The sequence below is a fragment of the Anas platyrhynchos genome, chromosome 2, assembly GCF_047663525.1.
Source record: "Anas platyrhynchos isolate ZD024472 breed Pekin duck chromosome 2, IASCAAS_PekinDuck_T2T, whole genome shotgun sequence".
NCBI lineage: Eukaryota > Metazoa > Chordata > Aves > Anseriformes > Anatidae > Anas > Anas platyrhynchos.
Genome location: NC_092588.1, coordinates 128139145 through 128162856, shown reverse-complemented (window position 1 = coordinate 128162856; position 23712 = coordinate 128139145). Strand labels below are relative to the sequence as shown.

Genomic DNA, 23712 nt, shown 5'->3' with positions numbered 1-23712 from the left:
TCTGTGCTGTTGAAAGATAGCTTTTTCTGATTTTTCTTCTGATTTTTCAGGTGAATGGACATTTATAATGCTTTTTCCATCAAAGTGATTAAAAGTAACAAGCTTTTTGTCGTGCTTAGTTTGTGTCAGTGTATATTGCTGGGGTTCAAGCCTTGCACTCTGGAAATCTGCAGTAGGATGCAGGCAGCTGTACATCTGTTAATTCCCCTTAAACACAATTGTTGGGGTGAGAGTGAGAAGCACCTTGCATACAAAATGATTGAGGAGGGAGAACATGATGAGAATCTTTGTAAAGATCTACCTGAAAAAATGTGTTACTTTTATCTCTTCAGAATACAGAGGGGATGTATTCAAGGCCTATAGCTTGATGTAAGATAAGATGCAAAATGCATTCTGAACAGTGCTGTTCCTTGACAGAGGGAGCTGTCCAGAGATAATGACAACAGCCAAATTATTTCAAAAGCGTATATTGTAATAGAATCAAAATGAAAGGGTTTATTTCTTACTCTTAATATCCTAAACATTAATAGTGGAAATAACATTTCCATCAGCGAAATAAGATCTACAATTCTATGTTGTGTTTATTATGGGACTGACATCTCATTTTGAAAGAACAGATTTTCAGCTTTCAATCCCTCTCTCTCTAACCGAGGTTTGGCTGTGGCAGGGAAACAGTAATAGTGCATATTTTTCATCAGAACAGCCGCTGTAGTTTGTAATGCATTTTCTTTGGCAAATTCTCACAGTTAGTTATGACTTCCTTGCCTAAACATAGGTCACTGAAGTCCCTCCTTCCTGAGGAAGAGGTGTCTTTTTCACTTATAGTAGTAACAGATATCCCTGACATGGGAAAGTTTCTGTACCACGGGGGAAAAGCCTATAATTTTGTTTCTGACCCTATTACTTATTTCTCTTGCTATATGTGCATCATGAACAAGCTTTTTTGGTGAGTTACCAGCATGTTACTTTTCCCTGCCGCAGTTTTTTTTCTAGTCATGAGACTAGAAAAAGAGCAAAGCCAATGTACTTCCTGAGTTCTTCATGTTGGCTTTTTTGCCTTCATGTGAAGATCTTTTATTTTTTTCAAAGTAAGAAGAAAAGAAGCATGGAACATTGAGAGAAGCAGTAGACACCAGAAAAGTGTCTTATTTATTGTCCCAAACTGGAACTATGCCAATAAATATTTGTTACAATGTTAAATGAGTAGCACATTGGATCATTGCTATAGACTTCAGAAGGATCAGATTCTTCTTATTGGATTAATATAAATTTTCACGTCCCCCTGAAAATGCTTTCCCCCTACTGAAACGGAGATGTTTGCTGTCTTTCTCTACTTAACCACCAAAAAAGTACGTGGAAATGGGGCTTCTTTAACTTGCCTACCACACGAGTTGCCTTGCACCTCCTTTATTTCCCTTGTTTTCCCCTCAGCAGATGCTGTCATACTTCCATTTATTGCTGAATGAAGATTCTGCATTTTTTGAACACCATTATACTTTCACTTACTGCTTCTTTTCCTTGTCCTTTTATCATAATCGACTGCTTTAGCTGAAGGCAAATTTTGGGATGAAACTCAGAAATGTCATTCAAGATCAAACATCATCTTCTGGCAGCCCAGCAAATTCTTATAACCTCTTCCATGTCCTCTTCTGTTTCCTGCTGATTCTCAGATTTGGGGTTGTTTTTTATTCTTGGGTATCCGCAGGTCTTTCTACCTGCCTTTGAGAAACAAAGTTTCTTCCTACTTATACCAAAAAGAAGAAGAAGAGGGAGAAGAGGGAGGGGGAGAGAGGCAGAGGGAGACGAAGACACATAGAGAAGAATGGGGAGAGAGACAGAGAAGAGAGACAGGTGGGGAGAAGGGAGAAAGAAGTGATGTTGATGATGGAGTTAGCCAGCCTTAGACAGTTTTGTCAGTGATCTCTTCTATCTTCTGGGGATTTGAGGAGAAGCAGGAAAGAGGAGGAAAAAAAAAAAAACACAATAAATGCAACTTTGTTAGGTGATCAAATGGTTAGAACAGTTAATGTGCTAATAAAATGCACGTGCAGCTGCAGCATCTGCAGGCCTACTTCTTAGTTCTGAAAAGCCTGTGTGCTGTTGACTTCTGTCAGCATAGGGTCAATTCTGTGCTTACTCTTTTATTTCTTATGGATTTTCTTTGGATATTTTCTATGGATATTCTTATGGATTTTTTTTTTGTGTGATAGTGTAAATCACCGAGGCTTCTCTTGATTTCACACTAGTAGCTGCTTCTTCAGTGTTAAACCTCACAGCATCTATAAACTTCAAATTTTTAGCAGATGCATCAACTAATCTTTCTTTTAGATTACTCAAATTAGAAGCATACTAAATGTGAACTGAATGTACTTGTCCAAGATAGTATCAATTCCATGAAAGCAGTTCTTAATTTTACCAGGAAGCCAGGTTGGTGTTTTGCACTGAACTAGCAGAATACTCAAATGTCTTTCTGTGGGCAAATAGAAGGTTACTATATTATTTTATTTTATTTTGGTCACTTAACTAGGTCATATATTTTCTTAATTTTTACAGTTAATTTATTAATCAGAAACATCTTTAGTCACAAATCCTTCATAGTGCATCGTGGTTACACTCAATCCTGAGTTAAAAGAAGGCTCATGCCACATGAGCCTGGTTCTTGTTTTGTGAGCCTGAAATGACCTGAGATTTGGCTCACTTGGAAATTTGAGTGGGTTTTGAAAGGAGATGGCGTCACTGAAGTCATTTCTCAGGAGACCTCATCCGGTTTTACGCAGGATCTTTTAGCCACAGGTCTATGGTTAGGGATGTTTACATTCATGAGGAAAGCAGCTTCTTCTAGTTGTGGGACTGTGTGGTTGTTCTATAATTACTAGTTTTAAGCTCAAACTCTATACTGCCAATAAGTACAGCCATAGCTGAAGTCAAATAAAGGACTTTTTCATTGTGAATGTCTATGCCTTTATTTAAGCAAATGTCTTTATTAAATAATTTTCATTATTTTGTGATGAAATAGGTTAGGCATTAGGTATCTCTTTTCTGATCTTGCTTTCATATTTTTGTTAGGTTTTAGTTTAAAGTAACTTTGTTTAGGCAAATCTGAACACGAAGTTGTCCATAGCTCAGGACAAATTTAATTACTATGCTATTTAAAAATAAAATTAAAAAAAAAAAAGTTGAAAAAATCTGGATATACTGGAAAATACTTAATGGGATATTTATTTGCTCTTTAAGTCCACCTTATGGCATGCATAATGTCTTTGAACATTATGATGAAGCTTCTGGCGAGGCTCATTTCTAGTTGAATTTGCTGTCTGGTAGGTGTGCTAACAAAAACTGGAGCGAAGTGCCTGCCGTCAAGAGGCTGAGGCAGGAAATCTGCAGCTGTACAAGCTGTCAGGGGCTGCGGACAGGTTGTTGGAGCTCTGCCAGCAGAAGGACATAAAATCTATTCCTGTTTGTGCATCTGGATTTACTTGCTACATGGGTTTGGCAGTAAATCCAAATATAATGCTATAATTTTAATTATTTTTTCTTATGCTTCCTGCCTGTTGTGGAAAAAAATCCCTGGCCACTTTCATTAAGTTCTCCTTTTCTATAGAAATGCAGTTACCAAAGTGATTTATGCTTGAAGGGCAGGCGATGTTTCATTTGGATAGGATGCCCAGGTAGTTTTTTTTTTTATTTTTTAAAGGAAGGGGAGGGAGGGTAGGTAGAAATTGTGTTTCTATCAGTTAGAAACCTGATCTTTATGAAAACTGGACTGTTAAATTCTGTATTGAATATCTTGTAAAATGCTAAACCCCTCTTCCTCCCTGGCATATTCACAAACCTTACATCTGTGTTTTTCTCTTAATTCCAGTTCTTTCAGAATGGAGCAATATGTGTGCTAGGAATTACAGACTGTGACTGCAGTTTTGGATTTCTTTGGATGGATGGAACATCCATCTCTCTGTGAGCTACAGGAGAAAAGTTGTTTGCTGTGTTTTGTCCCCCGAAAAAAAAACATATGCTGGAAACCACACTGTGTTTCCACCTCCACCATCTATTGTGTCCCCTTCCTGCCTCTGTACCTCCGCTAATCTGTACGTGCACTTTTGTTCGAATCCCAAAGGCTTAAGAAATGTCCTATTTTGTTTGACATTATCTTTGTTTACATTACTTTGACAGGTGATGGTTTGATTTAAAATTGCTTCTGCAACCTGAAAATCTTTTGTTTGTTTGTTTGTTTTGTTTTGTTTTAAACTGATATATTTCCCCATCAGTTTCAGATGCTAATGGCCTCTCAAGGCTTTGCAGCAGTAATTAGAATCATTATATTAACTAATGCCTGTGATTAATGGTGGGAGGAACAACCAAAAACCTGCCTATGATAGATTTCGATAAGTCACAGACTGTGCTATATAACCTATCAGTTAAGACAGGGCTGAACACTCATTATTATTTTTAACAAGGAGATAGTCCTTTTGCTGTTTGTTTTATCTATTAGAGACAAAAGCAAGGGGGATACAGTCTCATTGAAGCATAAAATGAATTTGGTGATTGGTTAACTGGTTGATATCTCCTACCTGTTCATTCCTAACAAATAAAAAAGAAACACCAAACTCCTCCTTTCACATTTAAGAGCTCTGAAATAACAAACTTAACAAAACTTGGGGGCCAACAACTGAATTTAGTGTATCTGTTTGAAGATGTTTTCTGTTCCATGGGTATTTGGGTTGTTGTTTTTCATAGCAGAATAGAAGGAAAAAAAATAAAATTTTGATGTGTTTAAACAACATCTTTATACATTTTCTCTCTCTCTCTCTCTCTTTCTTTTAATGACAGATGCAGTGTTTTGCAGTGCACCTCCTGATGTATTTGCCAAAACTTCATTTTAATTCAAACTGTTTTCATGCAGTCAGGATTGCTTATGTTTGAGTGAGAATAAGTGCTGAGCTTTTTGAGCCTCAGATATGCTTGTGTTTTTCTTTTCACCTGAATTGAATGAGGTTTTATTGCATTTACATGTTCTTTTGTTGTAGTTGCTGTGCAGCATGATGTTTTTCTTTTCTTTTTTTTTTTTTCTGAAGTCTTTGCGAGACCTAGTGTTTTCAGCTGTGATATTTCTTGAGGTTTCGAGTATATTAAATATGCAATTCAAAATCAAGTTCTAGCACTGAAAGAACAAGTCCACGTGGTTGAAACTGAAATGACTGCGCGTGTGAAGTCTTTCAAACTAAAATGCTTGCTATAGTTATAACTCCAAAAAGAAGGGAAACTGAGTCACTTGATAAGAAGAAAATTAATTCTTTTTTATGTATGTAACTATGTGCAAAAGTAAATGGATAGAGAACTGTTTTCCTAAGTGAGATTTGCCTGTAGCTTATCATTAGATATGTTTTTAAAACATTTTTCTTGGAACTGACAAACATGAATTTGTAAGCTTGTGTGTGATTAACCGGATGTATGTAAATATTTGCATTAAAACATCTGTGACACTGTGTACGCCCACGGTATCTGATGAGGGAAAGGCTGGGGGCAGTTGATTTGACAAGTTTGGTGTCTTTTTTTTTTCTTTTCAAACTTCAGACAGTGAGAGAGAGTTGACAAGAACTTGGTTAGAATGTTTTTTTTTATAACCATTCTGAAGAAGACTTACTTTCCATGAAACTTAAAAATGTTTTTTTGCAGTGTGGGCTTGCAGCAGAGGTCAGGATTTTATCCTAAGCTTTGCTTTATGAGTTCAGTTCATCAGTTGGGTGCACTAATAATTCTTTTGTACTGTGACTGGTAAGTTCCTGTATGAAAGTTATGTCATGTTATCAAATTATAAACAAGCAAATATAATGTTTGATTATTTTTTTTTTTCAGTGACATTGGTGAAATCATAGAAAACCAATTCTGCATAAAAATAACTTATTCTGCTTGAGATCTGGTTTAACTACCCGATGGAGAAAGTCTGTTTTCTTGGCTTGCATTTCACTGCTGGAAATGCCAAAGTATTGATCAAATTTCCATGTGTTGCTTAGTCCCTGCTGAACCATACTGTTACATCAGTTTTAGTTGTAAATTTATCTTATGATGAAAAGCAAAGCTCTACTGTAAAGAAATCTACCACTAAAGGACAAGTTCTTAAAAGCATAGCATTAGTGAAATGTTTAGACATCAGGAAGACAAAATTGAAGCCTAATTTATGTAGAAACTAGTATAAAAATTGTTCCACACTTTGATAAAATTCATTGACAGCAAATATAAAATTTTATCAGAAGTTTATATATTAAAAACTTAGAGAGTGTCCGGTTATCCATATGCTTTACCCGTGGAAAATTTGACTGAAATTTGCTTTCAATGAACTGAAAAATCCTTGGCTATTAAGCAACAAAAAAACAGAGGATTCTTTATAACTTAAAACCAACAATCATCTTGCTGCTTCTAAGCAGATAAATTTACTTCTCTATAGTAGATTTAAATGGAAAATTTTGACTTGGCTGCTTTTAACATATGAAATAACATTGGATGTCTCTTGTAATGCATCACAGTTATGAAAAAAAAAACAAACACATACAAGTTGCCTCTATTTCCTACTAAGCTCACTAACATCTCTTATCTGCCTATAGCCCCTCTCCTGTGTTGATTCTCTTGTTAGTCTGAATTTATCACTTTAAGAGAATATTTTTTTAAAAGATCTGAGTGAGAGTGATTCATATAGAGGGCAATTGTCTGAGACTCCCTTTGGAGGCTTCCTCTTCTAGATAACGGTTTCTTCCTATAGAGTTTGTCTGAAACACAGACTCACATACTTATGTGAATAATTGTTGTTTCATGAGTTTTAGCCTGTTATTCTAAATAAATATGTTGCAGAAATGCAAATGTGCGTTTCTGTATGAAGTGTTGGTGCTCTGATATGTCTCATATTCAGGTACTGTGCCTCTCAGATAACTGTAGATGAGGACCTTCAGGTAAAGACATTTTCCCCTATTCTTTATTTACTCTGTCTTTGCAAGTAAAGGGCAAAGTAGCATCTACTTTATTATGTTTTAGGTTTATCTGAGTTATCTAGAAGGGAAAGACTATGGTTTATTCTGTGTGTATGAGTACCTAGAATAAACAGGCCATGACCTTTCCTTCTTTCCTTTCTGTATTCTAGTATAACCTGATATTAAAAATTCTCATAGTTTATGATTACATTTATTCTCATGCATTTTTAGAGATTATTTTTTTTTTTGTGGGGGGAGTGGATGAATAAATTATTGATCATAATTGATAATAAATCATTGATTATTGAAGTCCTGCCTCCCTCAAATATCTCCTGACTAAAGTGTCGGTCTTGGTGCAGAGCTCACACTGCTTGTGCAAGTCTCTGAAAAAAAAAAAGGTTGCTTTCACAGACAGATCCTATTGCCAACTGTCTTCACTGGGAAACCGAGCAGATGCTGGTACCAATATGTTGTGGTGTCAAGCCAGCTGCTTAGCAGCATGCTATTTGATCCTGATGATGGAGGCCTAAGGCTCATTTCTGGTGGAAGGCAGCATCACATCTTGCTGTTCGGAAATCTTTCTTGCTTCATCTGTGAACGGTGAACATAAAAAAAGCTTGACCAAATGGCTTGTGTGGTTCTCTTGCTAGCTTGAGAGGACTTCAGAAAGCAGAATTTGTCTTCTTGGAAGTTTGAGGCTTCCCACTGAAAACCACACGAGCAGTATGCTCACAGCATGTGAGGTGTGATACTGTACATGCATAACTGGAAAAGTACAGTTATATCATATTTCAGAAGAAATAATGTGAATTTTCTGGCTCTTTGACTTCCACATCCAGCAAAGGCAGCCCAGTTCCAATGGGTAGGAGGAGAGGTTGGTGGCTTTGCGGGCATGCAGCTGATGTGCACTGAGACACATCACCATCATGTCCTTGTTCATCAGCATCTACATGTTCTTGCATGTGCCACGTGTTCTTGGTAGGAGAGGAAGGGACTGTATGGTCCTAATTGCCCTTCTGCGCAACATGGTGCATCACCTGCCACCCAGTATACTTACACATTTGTGATTTACAACTGGCTATATGGTAGTCTAGCTGTGAATTCTGTACAGGCTCTGTTTAAAACAAAACAAAAACTACTTTGCTAGGCATTCATTACATGCCAAACATGATTTTAATAGGTAAGTAAAAGTCTGACAGTCCAGAACTTACTGCTGGAGTAGTTCTTTAATACCAAACCTGTCAACATATGTAGTTGCTATTGACTTCAAAAAGTTTTGAAGCAGATACTTAATTAAGAGTAAGGTACCTGAATACCTTATTGTAAAATATTTAATCCTGTACTGAGCTCTGGATACTGAAAACTTTGTTGTATAGAAGCCTTAAATTCCCACTGAAAGGGCTTATATACCCCAGTATCTCTTGGACTAGACTTTGATAATGCTGCTAAGAAATCTGTACTATACTTGGCCGTAAAGGTCACTACCCAATCGTCTTATGCTGTATATTGTCGTGGCTTTGCTCTACCTTATTCTTACATTATATTTATAAACCAAATGTAAAAATGAAATAACAGAAGATACAACCATCAGTAACAAATTCCCTGTTTGATGTGATGCTTTTAAGGGCTTTGTGTTAAGAAATGGTGGTGTGAATTATAGACAAGGTTGACCCTAATTTTCTCCTTTTCCATACACCAGCTCACTTTCCCATCAAACTTTGAAGGTTCATATGAAGTTAGAAGGGTTGAATTTTGGTACTCTGCATTTGGTTTATGTGGGTGAATTTAGTGCTAGTTTACTGTAATTTGTCTTCCAGTCTTTATATTGTTATGCAGTACTTTTTATGAGATCTATAGGTTGATTATTTTTAATTTCTTATTTTCACTATGTATAGTAGGAATATTATTCAAAATTCTTTTTGTGCAAAGTAAAACAAAACCATCACTTGGAAGCAGTGTTCTTTTTTAACCATTACGTTATTCATGCCCTGTAGAGATCAGCTGTTGTTTTTTTTTTTTCAGATTTTTTAAAATCATGTGTTTTGCTAAACTGCTCAATGGACAACAGGGTTTCTATTAATTCTCACAGCTGTTGTAGATGCTTAGTTTTTTAACACACAAGCTGTTGTGAGAAGAAGTGACTACTGTGCTTTTCTTGTGATCCTTGAGGTGAATGACCTACAGCATTTTGATCACAAATATGAGACAACAATTTTGGGAATAATTAATTGAAAGCTATTTTAAAACAGTATATCCAGCAGAGAATCAATTAGATTACTAGGGAACCTGTCATGTTCAAAACCTAATGAAATGTAGCATTCTGTATTTTTATCTGCAAGGTTTTGCACAATGATTTTCTAAATCTCTTTACAAATAGACATGAGTGGGATAGAGAACCCTGCTGGAAGAGAAAGATCTGGAAGATGTCATTGGGAGGTAGTCTTGAAAACTATGTGCCTATGAAACTATTTCAAAAGTGTATGTGAAAAATGAATCTTGGGGAAGAGGGAAGTAGAAATATCTATTTTATCTGAATTCTGTTGCTTTGTTTTCAGTGTATTCTGTTTCAGAAACCCAGTTCCCAAAAGAATTTTGAAGTATAGGCATGAAATAGAAGAAAGGTAGTCAGTGAATATAGTCTTGGGATAGCACAGTGAAAGATGACAGTTTAAATGAATGGTATTAACTTGATATGCTTATTTCTGTTTGAAAACATTGCATCTATTTATAGTCATAGGAAACGTAAGCTTTATGGTGGCCACTGGGCTTGAAGATCAAAATTCTGTTTCATAGCATTCTTTTGTAGCAATTTCAAAGCTGCATCAGTCCTTGGAGTACACAAACTACTAAGTTAATTCCTTTTGAAGGAATAGGAGCAGGATCATTGTTCCTAGGTAAGCGCATCCAAGCCACATGCACATTACCTCCAGTGACACATATGAAGGTAGAAGTTAATATGTTGTGTATTGGCTATGGCCAAGTTGTGGCGTAAGGGACATAATTTAGTGATGGGACTCAGTAGGTTAAGTCAGTGGTTGGATTGATTTTGAAGGTGTTTTCCAACCTAGGTGATTCTATTTTGGCTACAAAAGTAAGAGATGAATTGTCATCTAGTTAAAGTGGATTGCTTTAGGGAATGCGGATAATCTATACTGAATCCTGGAACCACTTGCTTATCTACATGATTTGACAGATCGGGAACTGTATGCTGTTTTTTTGTTTTTTTTTTTTTTTTTTGTGGGTTGAAGTAAAGTATAAATGCATCTCCCATGGGCTGTAGTATCCCACATAGAATTTAAACCTACTGTGGCCAGCACGATTCTTTTTTTCCTTTGGTTCAGTGCTAACATTAAAAAGTATGTGGCACTGCAGTTCATGCTGTCTCATTTACAGTATGACATTCCCTCAGTAAAAGGAAAGAAATGAAGCATGTCAGCTTATCAGCAGAAGTGCATTTGAATAAGAGTGTCTGTTGTGGTATGATTCTGCACATGATGATGTTGAATTTTTCAGGGTTCTAAATGTGAGCTTTGTCATATGAACCTTGTATCATAGTTGCAAGGAGTTGTTAAAGCTGAACCTGAACAACAGCACTTGGCTTAATGAAAGCTTTGGATTTACAGGAACTACATGAAGAGTATTGGGCAGGATGCCAACATCACTTCATAAAATATAAGACTACTGATGTAGTTGAATTCACAAAATTCATTAGCAGAAATCTTTTTATGAGGATCCCAGCAATGCTTTATTATGTGGGAGTTATTCTCGGCAGGTTTAACCTCAATGAATATTTGGTGGTGCTGTCCGTGGTGGTCTTGGAAGGGAAAATTTCTGAACTTCCACATCATGGAATGGCAGAGTAGCTGAGGTTGGTAGGGACCTCTGGAGATATGTTGTCCAATAACATCCTCAAAGCTAGGTCAACTACAGCAAGCTGCTCCAGATGGTGTACAGTCAGGTTTGAAGATCTCCAAGGATGGAAACTCCACAAACAATTTGGGCAGCCTGTCACTGAGGTGTTTGGCCTCACTGAGAGTGGAAAACATGCTTCCTGATGTTTAGATGGAATTCCCCATACTTCAGGTTGTGCATGTTGCCTCTTGTTCTGTCACTGTGTGTCCCTGAGAAGAACCTGTCTCTGTCTTTATGCTCACCTCATCAGGCATTTATACCCATTAATAAGCTCTCCCTGAGAGCTTCTCTTCTCCGCTCTAAACAGTCCCAGCTCTCAGCCTCTTCTCATGAGAGAGATGTTCCAGTGCCTTCAGTATCATCAGTGTTTCCTCACTCCAGTATTTCTGTGTGACTCTGGTCCTGGGGAGCCCAGAGCTGGACATCCATCTGGACAGCTCCAGAAACCATCTTGGCAGAGCTGACTAGAAGGGAAGGATCACTGCCCTTGGCCTGCTGGTGACACCGCATAGTGCAGCTCAGGGTGTGGCTGGGCTTTGCTGCAAGAGCATGTTACTGGGCCCTGTTGAACTTCTCCCCAGGGCCCATCAGCTGGTTGGCCCCCAGTGTGTAGCAGTGTGTGTGGTTATTCCTCCCTGGGTTGTAGGACTTGGCAGTGAAATTCCTGTTGGCCCACTGTGGTGGGTTGCCCCCAGCTGGCAGTCACACTCCCACCCAGCTGCTCGCTTAGTCCCCAAAGCAGGATGGGAGAGAGGATAGGAAGAACAGGGACAAGAGAGTATGTAGGTCAAGATAAAGCTAGGGAGGTCACTCTTCAACTATCATTGTGGGCAAAACAGACTCAGTTTGGACAAATTTATTGCCAGTTAATACAAATGTGTGAGTACTGACTAAGTATTGAGAAACAAGCACTACAACCCCCAAACATTTGCATGCTTAGGGAAAACACCTTTCCTTCCCCTTTCCCAGGCTTAACTTCACTCCCTGCGCCTCTTTGCCCACCCTTGTTATCACCACAAATTGCTCTCTGTCCCTTCAGGGAGGCGGTGAGGAGGGGGTGGCTGTGCTTAGGGTGCAGCAGCTTCTCTCTGATCCTTTTCTCTCATTCTATTCTGGTGTGGGTTCTCCACAAGCTGCAGTTCCTTCAGCAGTGTCTGTTTCTCCGTGAGTCCTCCATGGGCTACAGGGATTATCTGCTCTGCTACGGAGAACCTCCTACTCTGCTGGCCTTGGTGTTCCTCCTGTGTCTCACTGTTTTGCTGCCTCCCACCCCTTCTCTCTTTGGATGACAGTTTCTGCCCTTAAGTATGATTAAACAGAGGCTCCACAAACTTCAGTGAGAGGCTTGGCTTTGGCTTGCAGTGGGGCCGCTGCAGGTCTGACTGGAGTAGCTGTGAGCAGTACGTGGCAGCCCTTTACCTTCTCCCACAGACACCGCCCAAGTAGCCTGCCCCCTCATCCCTTTGAAGCTCGTTGAAGTCCCTCTGAATGGCTGCACAAGCATCTGCTCTGTCAAACTTCCAGTTTTGAGTAACCGGTAGGCTTGCTGAGTATATGAGTATATGATCTGAACCATCAGCCAGGTCCTTGGTGAAAAACTGCTGGCACCAGTATCTGTCCCTGGGGTACTCACTAGAGTGCTATCTAGCTGGACTTTGGGCTGCAGCTCACAGTCTGGCAGCTCAGCTGGTTTTCACCCCACCTCACTGTCCACTTACCTATCTGTATTTCACTGATTTTTCTGTGAGGATGGTATGGGAGACAGAGTTGAAAGCCTTGCTGAAGTCAAAATAAACCACAGACACTGCTCTCACCTAATCCAGATTGTTATAAGGCTGGCCAAGCATGATTCTCTTTCGTAAATACATGTTGACTACTTCCCATCGCTGTCTTTTTCTTCAGGTATTTGGAAATAGTTTCTTTGATTATTTGCTCCCAGAAATTGAGGTGATGCTGACTGGTCTGTAGTTCTCCATATTCTCCTCATTGCCCTTCCTGAAGACAGGAGTAATACTTGCTTTTTAACAGTCTTCATGAACCTTTCTTGATGGCAGTGACTTTTCAAGGTAATGTGAGAGTGGGCTTGCAGTGGCATTAGCCACCTCCCTCAGCACTCATGGGAGCATCCGTCTCATCAGCTTGCATAGATTTGTCTATGTCTGCCTTGTTTAAGTCTTCCCTAACCTCATCTTTCTCCACCAGGAATAAATGCTCTTGCCCTAGAAAGGTATGGGAGACCTATAAAGCAGGTTTTTTTTTTTTCTGTAGTTTTAGCAAAACTGGTATCCCTAATGCAGAGTTCAGGATGGGTGGCATTGTTGTATTGAGGGAGTGTGGAGCATCCACACTGACAGGAGCATGCTAGGCATGTCTACCGATATCTTGCTGTCTTGTAGAGGTATTGCAAAGTACATGCAGTTATTTTTATTGGGGAAAAAGCGAAGATTTGTTAACGTGAAGTGAAAGTTTAGCTGCTTGAGAATCCTGTTTGAACTGACTGCTTAATCTCTGTTCATACTAGCTCAAAATATCTGATATTATCTGAATATCTGTAAGTGAATTAAAGTTAGAGTAGTTTTAGTTAGGGTGATCATTTTCATTAGAATGTTGTCAAAATGTGATGTTCAGACTTCTCTATTATGTTTAGTTTAAATCTCTACTGAAAACTCATTCTAAAGGCCACAGTTAAACATCAATATACACTTCCTGTGAGGTCTACTTTCTGTGAGGTACCACATAGTCAACAACTGAGGCTGGATACTGAATAAAATGGCTGTTGGGTTCATGGACAATGTTCTTCATTATCTGTGTAGCTGCTAAGTTAATAATGAGCTCTATGAAATTAAATAATCATCCTGGAACTCTGCTGGCCTAAATTATGCACTTGTACTCACTGACATTTCCTGGAGCTAGATGGGGAAGTAACTTGCCTGCCTCGGTCAGCGTAAAGATATGCACAAATTGAGGTTTTGGATTAGATTAACAGTGGAGTCTGTTCAGTTTAATAGTGGTTGCATCTGATGTTTCATGAAACTTGATGCACAAGGTAAGCAAAGAAAAAGACTCAGCATTTCCATGAAGATCATGAATCTTAAGTTTTCCAGATGCTGTCTCCTGGAACATTGGATGTGTCCAAATAACATGACTGTTTGAACAGGCTACTTTAGTGGACACGAAAGCAGAAGTTACGTATCTAAATGTGTGATTTTTTCCCTTTCTCAAATGATAGTGATGCTATACTTAAATGATTAAAATTGGTTATATTATAATTATATTGTAAAATACAATATACAATCTAAAAATTTGGCTGAGCTCAGCTTGAAACTAAATGTGCAGTTGGTGGTTTAAAAAAGTGACAAAAGCTGCTAAGATATTCAGTACTAAGAATATCTTTGACTGCTTCAATGCTTCAGGAGCAGTGGCTGAATAGGGTAGTCACAGTCATCGTAATGCACTACACCCTTCTCCTCTCTGCCATTATGCTGCGTATATCATGCTTGAATGAAAATATATTTTAGTTTCCTGAAAGCCTCCTCTTTGCAGCTTTAAACTTTCAGCAGAAGGAAATATTAGAGGAACATTATTGCCTCTGCTTCTGCATTGAACTGAGAATGCAGTAGGACTGTGAGAAGATTCAGAGAAATTGCAAAAAATTCCTTGCCCTACTCTTGAGCAGCCCACACTATTAGCAACTATCTTGGTGGTGTCAAGAGATGTCATTAGCTAGTAAGTGGGAGATCCATTCAACTATGCTAATTACTTCAACGAATTCTAAACTATATAAACATTGGAGATAAAGGAAGTAGTACATTTTCCAGAAAGACTTTTGAATACTGATCTGCTTCTGCACATTCACATTTCAAGGCTGACTGCAAATGTCTGCAGTAAAACTATGAATTGGCTGCTGCTTAGCTGCAAAGATGTGATCCCTCTTCTTCCTCAATCTTTCAAACTTTACAGGTTTTCAAATTTCCTGATCTTACTGAAAAAATAAACAACCAATTCAACCTTTACTTTCTTACATTTTTGTGTGACTGCAGATGAACTATAGTAGAAATTTGTATCTAGACTACCCTGAAGCTTGAAAAATACTAGCTTTAGTCTTATTTTCAGTGGTCCCTTGCTTTTGAATTTAGAGCAAAAATGTATATGAAAGAACATGTAGTTTTGAAAAATATTTCAGATGTTCTGTTTAAGTGTGGCTGACATAATTATTATCCCTTAAAATAGCATGTTGTTAACATATAGGTCAATTTTTTTTTTCTTTATTTTATACAGATTCACTCCACTTCAGGCAAAACCTCAAAATCTGAACAACTTCTGCCACAGTTTGACTTTACAGCGTTAACAAGTTATCATTCCATCTAGAGCAATGAGCTCCACAACACAACCAGGTCAGTTTGCTTCTTTATTTTTATATCTCACTCCTGCGGAACACTGTCCTGCATTAGGATGTGCAGAACTTCTGTGTTGATGGAATGGATTTGGCAAGTGACTGATATGCCAGCTGCACTTTATAAGACATCACTGTCCTATAAAACAAGATGAAGGCTGTTCATGCAGAAAAGGCTATTTTGGGGGGTACCTTATCTCAGATAAATTTTAAAGCTGGCATAATTCTACAGTGCTGTCTAAATATTTTTGTAAATGTTATTAATAAACTGAAAAATTGCGTCTGGATGTGAATAAGCATCTTAACATTTTTAATTCTTAATACTTGTGTTTAATCATTAAAGGATTATTTGCACAATTGCCTTCTTTAAAGAAAGAGTGCAGATGGTATTCTGTTTTCATTTCTAGCTCTAAAGCTGTATTTGCACACATTGGGCATTTTCTGCAGAGCTTCCTCATTTATAGCTGCATAATTAACAATGGTTTCTGAATGATCTTTATCTCATGCTTGAAAAGTGAGTTACTGCAGGTGAACCTGCAGTAGAAAGTGAACCATTATTATCTGTAGCCAATGCTCAAACTTCCAAAGAAGAATGTTGCATATGGAACATGCTTTGACTTAAGTCCTTTTGAGGAGTGAGAGTCCCCATCTCAAATCTGTGCAACGTCGCATATGGTTCGCACTTCATTCACCCACACTTCAAGTATCTATTTCTAGTACAGTTGGTAAAATAACCCTTTACAGGTGGCTTATTTTATGACTGCTTTGGCTTTGTTCAAACAGCTTATAAAAGCATTGGGGAAAACACTGTAATAGTAAGCTGTATTTATCTGCTACATGTCCTATCTCATAGAAATGTAATTTGTTGGGGTTTCTTGGAGAATTGTTGATTGTAAAGTTGAAAATTGGCAAATTAGCAGTAATTCCTCTTACGTTGAGTAAACAGCTAGGTTTCATACTAGGCCTCTTTTTCTTATAGTGCAGTGTGGTCCAGGCACTGAATTGTCCATAGAAAGCAGCATGGGGCATTCAGTAGAAAGGCATATCTTTATTTTTGATGTATCCCAGTGGTGGCTGATATGAAATAATTTTGAACTTTCCTAAATTTCCCAAATTCCAAGATACTCCAGTCGATTTAACATCTTTTGAATGATTCTTTTCTTGCAGTAGATGGTCTGTGGAAACAATAGCCAGAAGTGAAATTAGCTTTCAGAAAAAGGAAGTAAATTTTCCAATATTCTCATTCCTTGAAGAAACATATTGCAACTATGTATTCCTGTCTGTTGTCATTTTAAATTAAATAAAGGAGAAACATTCACTATAACCAAGTTACTTGTGTTTAGACAGCTCAGAAACATTGTTTTTAGTAGAGATTAGATGCCTAAATATCTTTAAATCTAGCCTTTAGGGGTCTCTCTTCCTAGACTTTCAGTATCCAACATCCCTAACTGAGTTACATCAGCAATTTTGACATTGCTTTAGTGTGCATCATATTGAGTCTTATTTGTTTTAATTAATTAAGTGTGAAAACAGGTTAACTATTTTTGACACACAAAAGGATCTGTGGAAAATTAAGCCAGTGATTGACCTGAAAGGGGAAAAAAAAAACACAAAACAAAGCATGCTAATCTTGTGACACACACCAGAGGATAAGATTTTCCTAAATTTTATAGCTTTACAGATTGCTTAATGAGTCTACCACTTATGTTCCATTGGCCATACTTAAAGCATTCTCCTGCAGAATAGAAATATTCTGGAATAATTTCAGAATTAGTGATCATGGCTTTATCTCTCCTGCTGATGGAATGTGGTAGATTAAGAAATAGCTGAAACACTGATCAACAGCATAAGCAACGTAGTGAGTTGCCAATTTTGAATAAAATATATTGCATGTTAGGTTAGCCCTTTCAGGTACATCAGATTTTAAAAAGAACTTGTTGGTAAGCTCGCACAGAACGTAATTGGAGTGAATTTGTATTGCTTTTACCTTTTACTACAAGTAGTGTTTTTATGCTTTCTTATTTTTATTTGTCCACGTATGTGAAACATACATGAATTGTATACGTCCATTCTAAATCATTTTTATAAGTTGATATTCTGTCTTTTTCTGACAGTTATTAGCTGCAAAAAAAAAGTTAGTAGCAAATCTCTCTTATACATCTTAGTTTTTCTACAGTTCTTAAGAGGTAGAATGGCATATGAAAATGGCAGATTATGCACTGCTCCTACAGGAACAAATCCGCACTTTGAATTATTAAGGCGCTATACATAAGCTATTAAGTAATGATTTTTCACATTAGATGGCTAAACCTCAAGCATGACATGGTACAGAAGTTCCCTTATAATGCAAAGCCACTAGAATCTCACACTGGGCATCCAATTATTATTTTATTTTAAAAATCCCAATTACTCCTTAGCTCATCTTCCCACTGCAAAATAACAATCTTCTGACTTCTCACTGCAGTCCAGGAAGTGACAGCAGAGCTGTGAACAGGATACAATAGCTCACAGAAAAATTAAAACTTCCATCCCCAAAGTCTGCTCTAAATAGTAGTGCACAAATAAGAGAATGGGCAATACAATGAACGTAAGAATATTAAGTACGTTTCATTAAGGGTGTACCAAGTATTGAATGTGTATTGAACATTACAGGTCCTTCTGAAAAACAGTGTGTCAACATATTATAGGTGGTATTTAAAAACACTTTTTCTGTTGTGCAGTATATGCTACATCTAAATACCAATCTGTGTGCCTTCAGTATAAGGCCAGTTAAACTGCTTCTAACATATTGTAAACATCAATACTTTAAGTCATGGCAGATTACAACAGAATGGTAGTTCTACTTTTTAATCTACAGATTATCTAGCATGCATATAGATAGCTTATATATGTTCATATAAATATTGTTTACATGGAAGATAAGTATACCTTTTTTAAAAAAAAAAAAAAAGGGAGAGGCGAAACGGTAAAGCAGTGCTACTGTGACTGAATGTTATAGGTCAGTCAACTTCACAGATGGCCTGTTCTGGGAGTGAAAAATTCTGAAATGCTATAGGAAGCTTCAAGTACTGTGTATTACACTAAATTTCTCTGCATTTTTACAACATGATCTGTAAGTCCTTGAGGCATTTCTATTACTAGAAGCTCTGTGCTGTGGTGCAATAAGTACAGGAAATATTTATTGAGAATTGCTTTCCCTTGATACTTAAATTGTCAGAAAGACCGTTGAAAGACCTGATGTGGCATATGCAAGCATTACACATTTTATTCAAATACTATCTGACAAACCCCTTTAGATAGGATTTGTTTGCAGTACCAGTGCACATAAGTATTTCCTTCGGTTGTATGATGATGCAATGAATAGGTCTCCTGTGTAGCAACATTGACTTGCAACAGCACTGTAACCTGTTAAATTGATCTAAACTCTTTGAACCTTAAGGGACCAGGCTCTTGCTAATCTGTAGAGCTATAAAGTAAATGCTGAATCCCAACAGGGGAAGGTACTGATGTTTGGTTGTTTGCTTTGCTTGTTATAAATTGTAAGATCATTAAGGAAATGTTTACATCCTGTTGCCATTGCATTTTCTGAACTGATCTGTGTGTATAAAAATCATTAGACAGACAAAGAAAATATTTATTTGTTTTTAAAGGGAATAGCTAACCTGTTGTTTTGAGACTTATTTTTCTTTAATAATAAATACTACCTGAGTGGTGAATTAATACTCATGGATGTATTTTGCAGTTATTTACTTCTGTCTAATGCTTTGAAATATCTTCCATTAACACCGTTGTGTGGCTGGGGCTTGTTTCTGTTATGTAAATACCAGTGTAGTTTCTAAGGAGTCTAACCCTTGCAAAGGTTGCTTAATTTCTGAATAGATCATTTAAAGTTGACTTCATATAGCACTTCTTACCCAGATTTTTAAAAAATAATAACTGCACCTATTAGAAAAGGTGGACTATAAATATTTATGTAAAGATAAAGATCATGGGGTATGAGAATCTTTTTTTTTTTTTTTTCTTTTTTTTTTTCCTGAGAAAGGGAATAAGTCCAGGGATTTCTGATTTTGTGCTTTGCTTTTCACTGTGAAATTAAAAGCAATATTGGAATATTTAAATGAAATCTATTCCAGTAACAACAAAACCAGAAACCCTACAGTTGTTCATGGAATTACTTGGCATAAAATCATTTCTGTTGGGAACGAGAGGTAAGTAATATTAATAGAAGTGATGAAGAGTAATATTAATAGATGATGAAGAAAAGACCTAGAACTCTGCACTGTCCAGCAGTTTTCTAGTTACTGCAAACTATTGTTAAATAGGATGTGTGATGTTGTGGAAAGCTAACCATTAGCTGGAACAAGAGAGTTTTTCAGTGTCCCTGGGATCTTGCTGGTTTTCAAAAGCATATCAATGTAGGCTTGCTGTTAAAGATAGCATGTTCAAAATGTGTAAAACTTACTTGCAACTAAGATGAAATTACGTCTTTACTATATCTGTAATAATGGAGTTAAAATCAAAGTCTGACATATTATTGATGTTTAATATATTGGAAATGACTGTTCACACTTCTGCTCTTCAACAACGTTACTTATTTTTCCATGTCTTTAGCGTTTTGTAAGACCTGCTTGTTGCTGTAGTCAATCTGAAATTATTTTACTTTTCTTCATGAACTGAGTGGGGGAAGGAGGGGAAGAACAGAGAGAAGCTATGTACTGAATTCTGCCAGTTCCTGCTTTTGCATAACTTTTCTGACATTTTAATTTGAAGTTTCTTTAATAGGTGTTTGTTTCTTCCTCTGCAGAATTGACTCCCCCTATTTTCTTCTGCTTTTCTCTGCTTTTTCATAAGTCTTTTTCCTCATATTCTGTGGGATTTGCTGCTCCATCTGACTGCATATAATTGTGAACTTGTGCAGAATTTGCTACTCCACCTGGCTGCATATACATCTATGGGGCCTGATGGGATTCATACCAGGGTATTCAAAGAGCTGGCTGATGACATTGTGAGACCTCTCTCAATTATGGTATTAGGAATCTGAGGAGGTCCCAGTTGACTGGAAGCTGGCAAACATTGTTCCGGTTTTCAAGAAGGGCAAGACAGAAGACCCTGGTTATTATAGGCCTATCAGTCTCACTTCAGTACCATGTAAAATTATGTAGAATGCTCTTCTGGGAGTGGTTGAAAAACACCTGAAAGACAATACTGTCATTGGCCATGGCCAGCATGGGTTCATGAGGTGAAAGTCCTGTTTAATGAACTTAGCTTCCTTTTATGACAAGATCATCCCCCTATTTGACCAAGGAAAGACAGTTGATGTAGTCTTTTTGAGTTTCAGCAAGGCTTTCAATATTGTTTTGCACAGCATCTCACCTCAAGTGCTGTGTGCAGTTTTGGGTGCCACAATATAAGGACATAAAACGATTACAGAGTGCCCAAAGGAGGGTGACAAAGATGGTGAAGGGTCTGGAATGCAAGACATATGAGGAGTGTCTGAGGTCCCTTGGTTTGTTCAGCCCAGAGCAGAGCAGGCTGAGGGGAGGCCTCATGGCAGCCTGTAGCTCCCTCATGAGGGCAGTGTAAGGGGCACGTGCTGAACTCTGCTCTCTGGGGACAGCGACAGGACCCGAGGAAACGGCATGGAGCTGGGACAGGGGAGGGTCAGGCTGGGTGGTAGGGAAAGGTTCTGTACTCAGAGGGTGGGAGAGGTACTGGGACAGGCTCCCCAGGGAAGCGGTTACAGCACCGAGCTGCTGGAGTTCAAGAAGAGTTTGGACAATGCTCTCAGACATATGGTTTGATTTTTGCATGCTCTTGTGTTGGACTCAGTGATCCTCGTGGATCCCTTCCAACAAAGAATATTTTGTGATTCTGTGATTTTATATTCCTGAAGACTACATACAAAAAACACTCCAAATTGGTATTTCCACTACTACATGAAACACAATGAAAATTTACACTCATGTCCACTAAGCATTTCTGAACCAGCTTGGATGCCATTGAACAGATGAAGAATATTTTGATGAGTGGTTGCGTATGTAGTTACTGTAAAATATATTTTGTCAGTCTTTTTACAAAAAGATTTAGTTGACCTTTGATTCAAAAAAAAAAAAGAAAAAAAAAGTTAATGAAATAACAAGACAAACCTCTTCTTCATACAGAAAAGGGTATAAGTGTTTACATTCCACTGAAGCTGAGTACATAAGTGTTTTTCTGGGCTCTGACTACAGGCATAAGGAATCAAATGCATATGCAGTCGAATGCATCCTTGTTTCTTTTTCTTTTTTTACAAAAAAAACCACCACCAACAAACCATGTATATAAAGGCTGAGTTAAATGTATTTTAGGTGAATTCACCAGAATTCACTGAATATAGTCCGATAACTTTCAGGATTAATAGATACGTTATCTTTTAATTGATATGTTACCTACACTGTTGTGAAGTTATGCCACAAAAAAAATGAGTGACAGAGTACTGCAGCTTTTTAATATATCAGAAAAGAATAAAAACTCAGCCTTACTGAAAAGCGTAAAAGAAGGATTCTTACACTACTGCATTCCCTATTTTTTTAACCTTTCAATGGAAATCACAACCCAGATGTGCAGCTCAGATGCTTTGAAATCTTCAGTCTCCTTACAGTTTCAACACAGCTTCAGCCTGATATAAAATCTTACTTGTCCTCTTATGAAATCCAAAAGAAGTTGCTGCTTGTAGAATTGCTATGTCTTTCTATACTTTAATTTCCATATTAGTTTCAGCCTGATGTCCTTATCCAGATGCTTCCAGATAAAAATCTGAATAACTTATAAACTTGGGTGCAAACTTTTTTGGATCCAAAATGTGTTCTGTAGTTGGGAATCTATGCAGAAGACAACCAAATGAATAAATGTTCTGTATATGCATTAGATTTAAAAAAAAGAAAAAAAAGTCTTGTTTACTATCTAGTTTCTACAGTTTGTAAATACATTGTGCTACTTCCTTGTTTCTCTCTTAGAAGTAATTTATGACATGTACTATTAAAAGTAATCACAATTAAAGTCACATGGTCCTGCTTTCATTTTTACATTTACACCTGTGCATGTCTGGGTCTTAAGAAGTCTGGGTTTTGTGTGCTAACTATTCATTTTTAAGTAAATGACAACAGAAGTTTTGTGGACACTATATTGTAGTTGCTGCTTTCTGCAAATTAAGTTTAGCTACACATCTGGCAAGTTTTTTATATAACCTTGTTGTGTATGTATCATTCTTTATGATATAATATGCCATTAGCATGATATATGTGCACAGATGTTAGTGTATGCATACATCATAAATTCCAGTCTCTTCAAATGGACAATAAGCTTGAAAATTAAAATTGTATTGCCTTTTCTTTTCAGGAATTGGTTGTTAATATTGGCCAACAAGTGTTTTTCTCTGGGATTTTGTCTTTCAAAATAAATGTTTTTTTCAGTCTGTGCAGCCAAAGCACAGGCCTTACTTTTTGAGCAGTAGCACTTTAACAGCTAAATAATCTCTCTGGGAATAAAACTTGAAAGTTTTTTAGTAAGTTTTTAACTTTTAATTTCAATATGGTTTCTAAAGCTTGTAAAGATTTCAGATTTTTTTTTTTATTACACATTTGAACTTCTCACTTTTAAGTATATAATTTATTCTTAGTGCTCACTTAGACACAACATACACACCTCTAGAAATAGCGTTCAAATTTATTTTCCACTGAAATATTCTGTAAAACATTCTCCATGTCTCAGTTTTTACTTCTTTCTGATGGATGTATCTTCAGTGTATGTAATCTGGGACTTTGCAGGTTTTTGCTAAGTATCAGGGTACAGCTGTTATGGGTAAGGATCTGGTCCCACATGGGCAGGGGGCAAACTGTACAATGGGACAGTTCCAGAGTAAAAGAATTACTCTAAGTGAAATCATTTATTCCTAGTGGTGTCTTTTCAATAGATTTGGCCTGCTGTGGTGATGTTCACTGCGTAAAGGTGTTTGAAGTGTGGAAGAGGCAATAAATACTTCTATGTCAGCTGGGGAGGTTACTTTTTTTTTTTTCTCTCAGGGTAATGAAAAAAATGTACTTCAATACTCAAATATTGAAAATCAGATGCTAATCCTAAACAGACAAATAGGTAACTTACAATAATATTATTACAATTGTCTAAACAGGTTTTTAAATGTTCTAAAACAGATCTCAGAATTCTATAAAATAAATCTAGGAATATATTTTGCTTTAAATACACATACATATACTTAAAGGTAATTATATATATATTTTTGAGTGACCTTAGGAAAGGCAATTCAGAAGATTGCATTGTATAGAGAATGAAAATATGGTATTGTAACTAATGTCAGCTAACATGGTTCTGAGGAAAAAAAATCAAACAAATGGTTAATGTTTTTTGGTGGTAGAAAGCTTGCTTGATATAAGATAATTGTTGAGGAATATA

The 23712-nt window shown here is 37.1% G+C and overlaps 1 protein-coding gene across 2 annotated transcripts in view; it reads left to right on the top strand.

The window, feature by feature from the left end:
• Nucleotides 1-23712, top strand: part of HDAC9 (histone deacetylase 9) — a 473035-nt gene that overhangs the window by 18238 nt on the left and 431085 nt on the right. For both annotated transcript variants that reach the window (XM_038173865.2, XM_038173863.2), the window contains exon 2: nt 15150-15265. In XM_038173865.2, the coding sequence (XP_038029793.1) occupies nt 15244-15265 (22 nt within the window). In that variant the 5' untranslated portion in view covers nt 15150-15243. The remainder of the gene's footprint in view (nt 1-15149; nt 15266-23712) is intronic.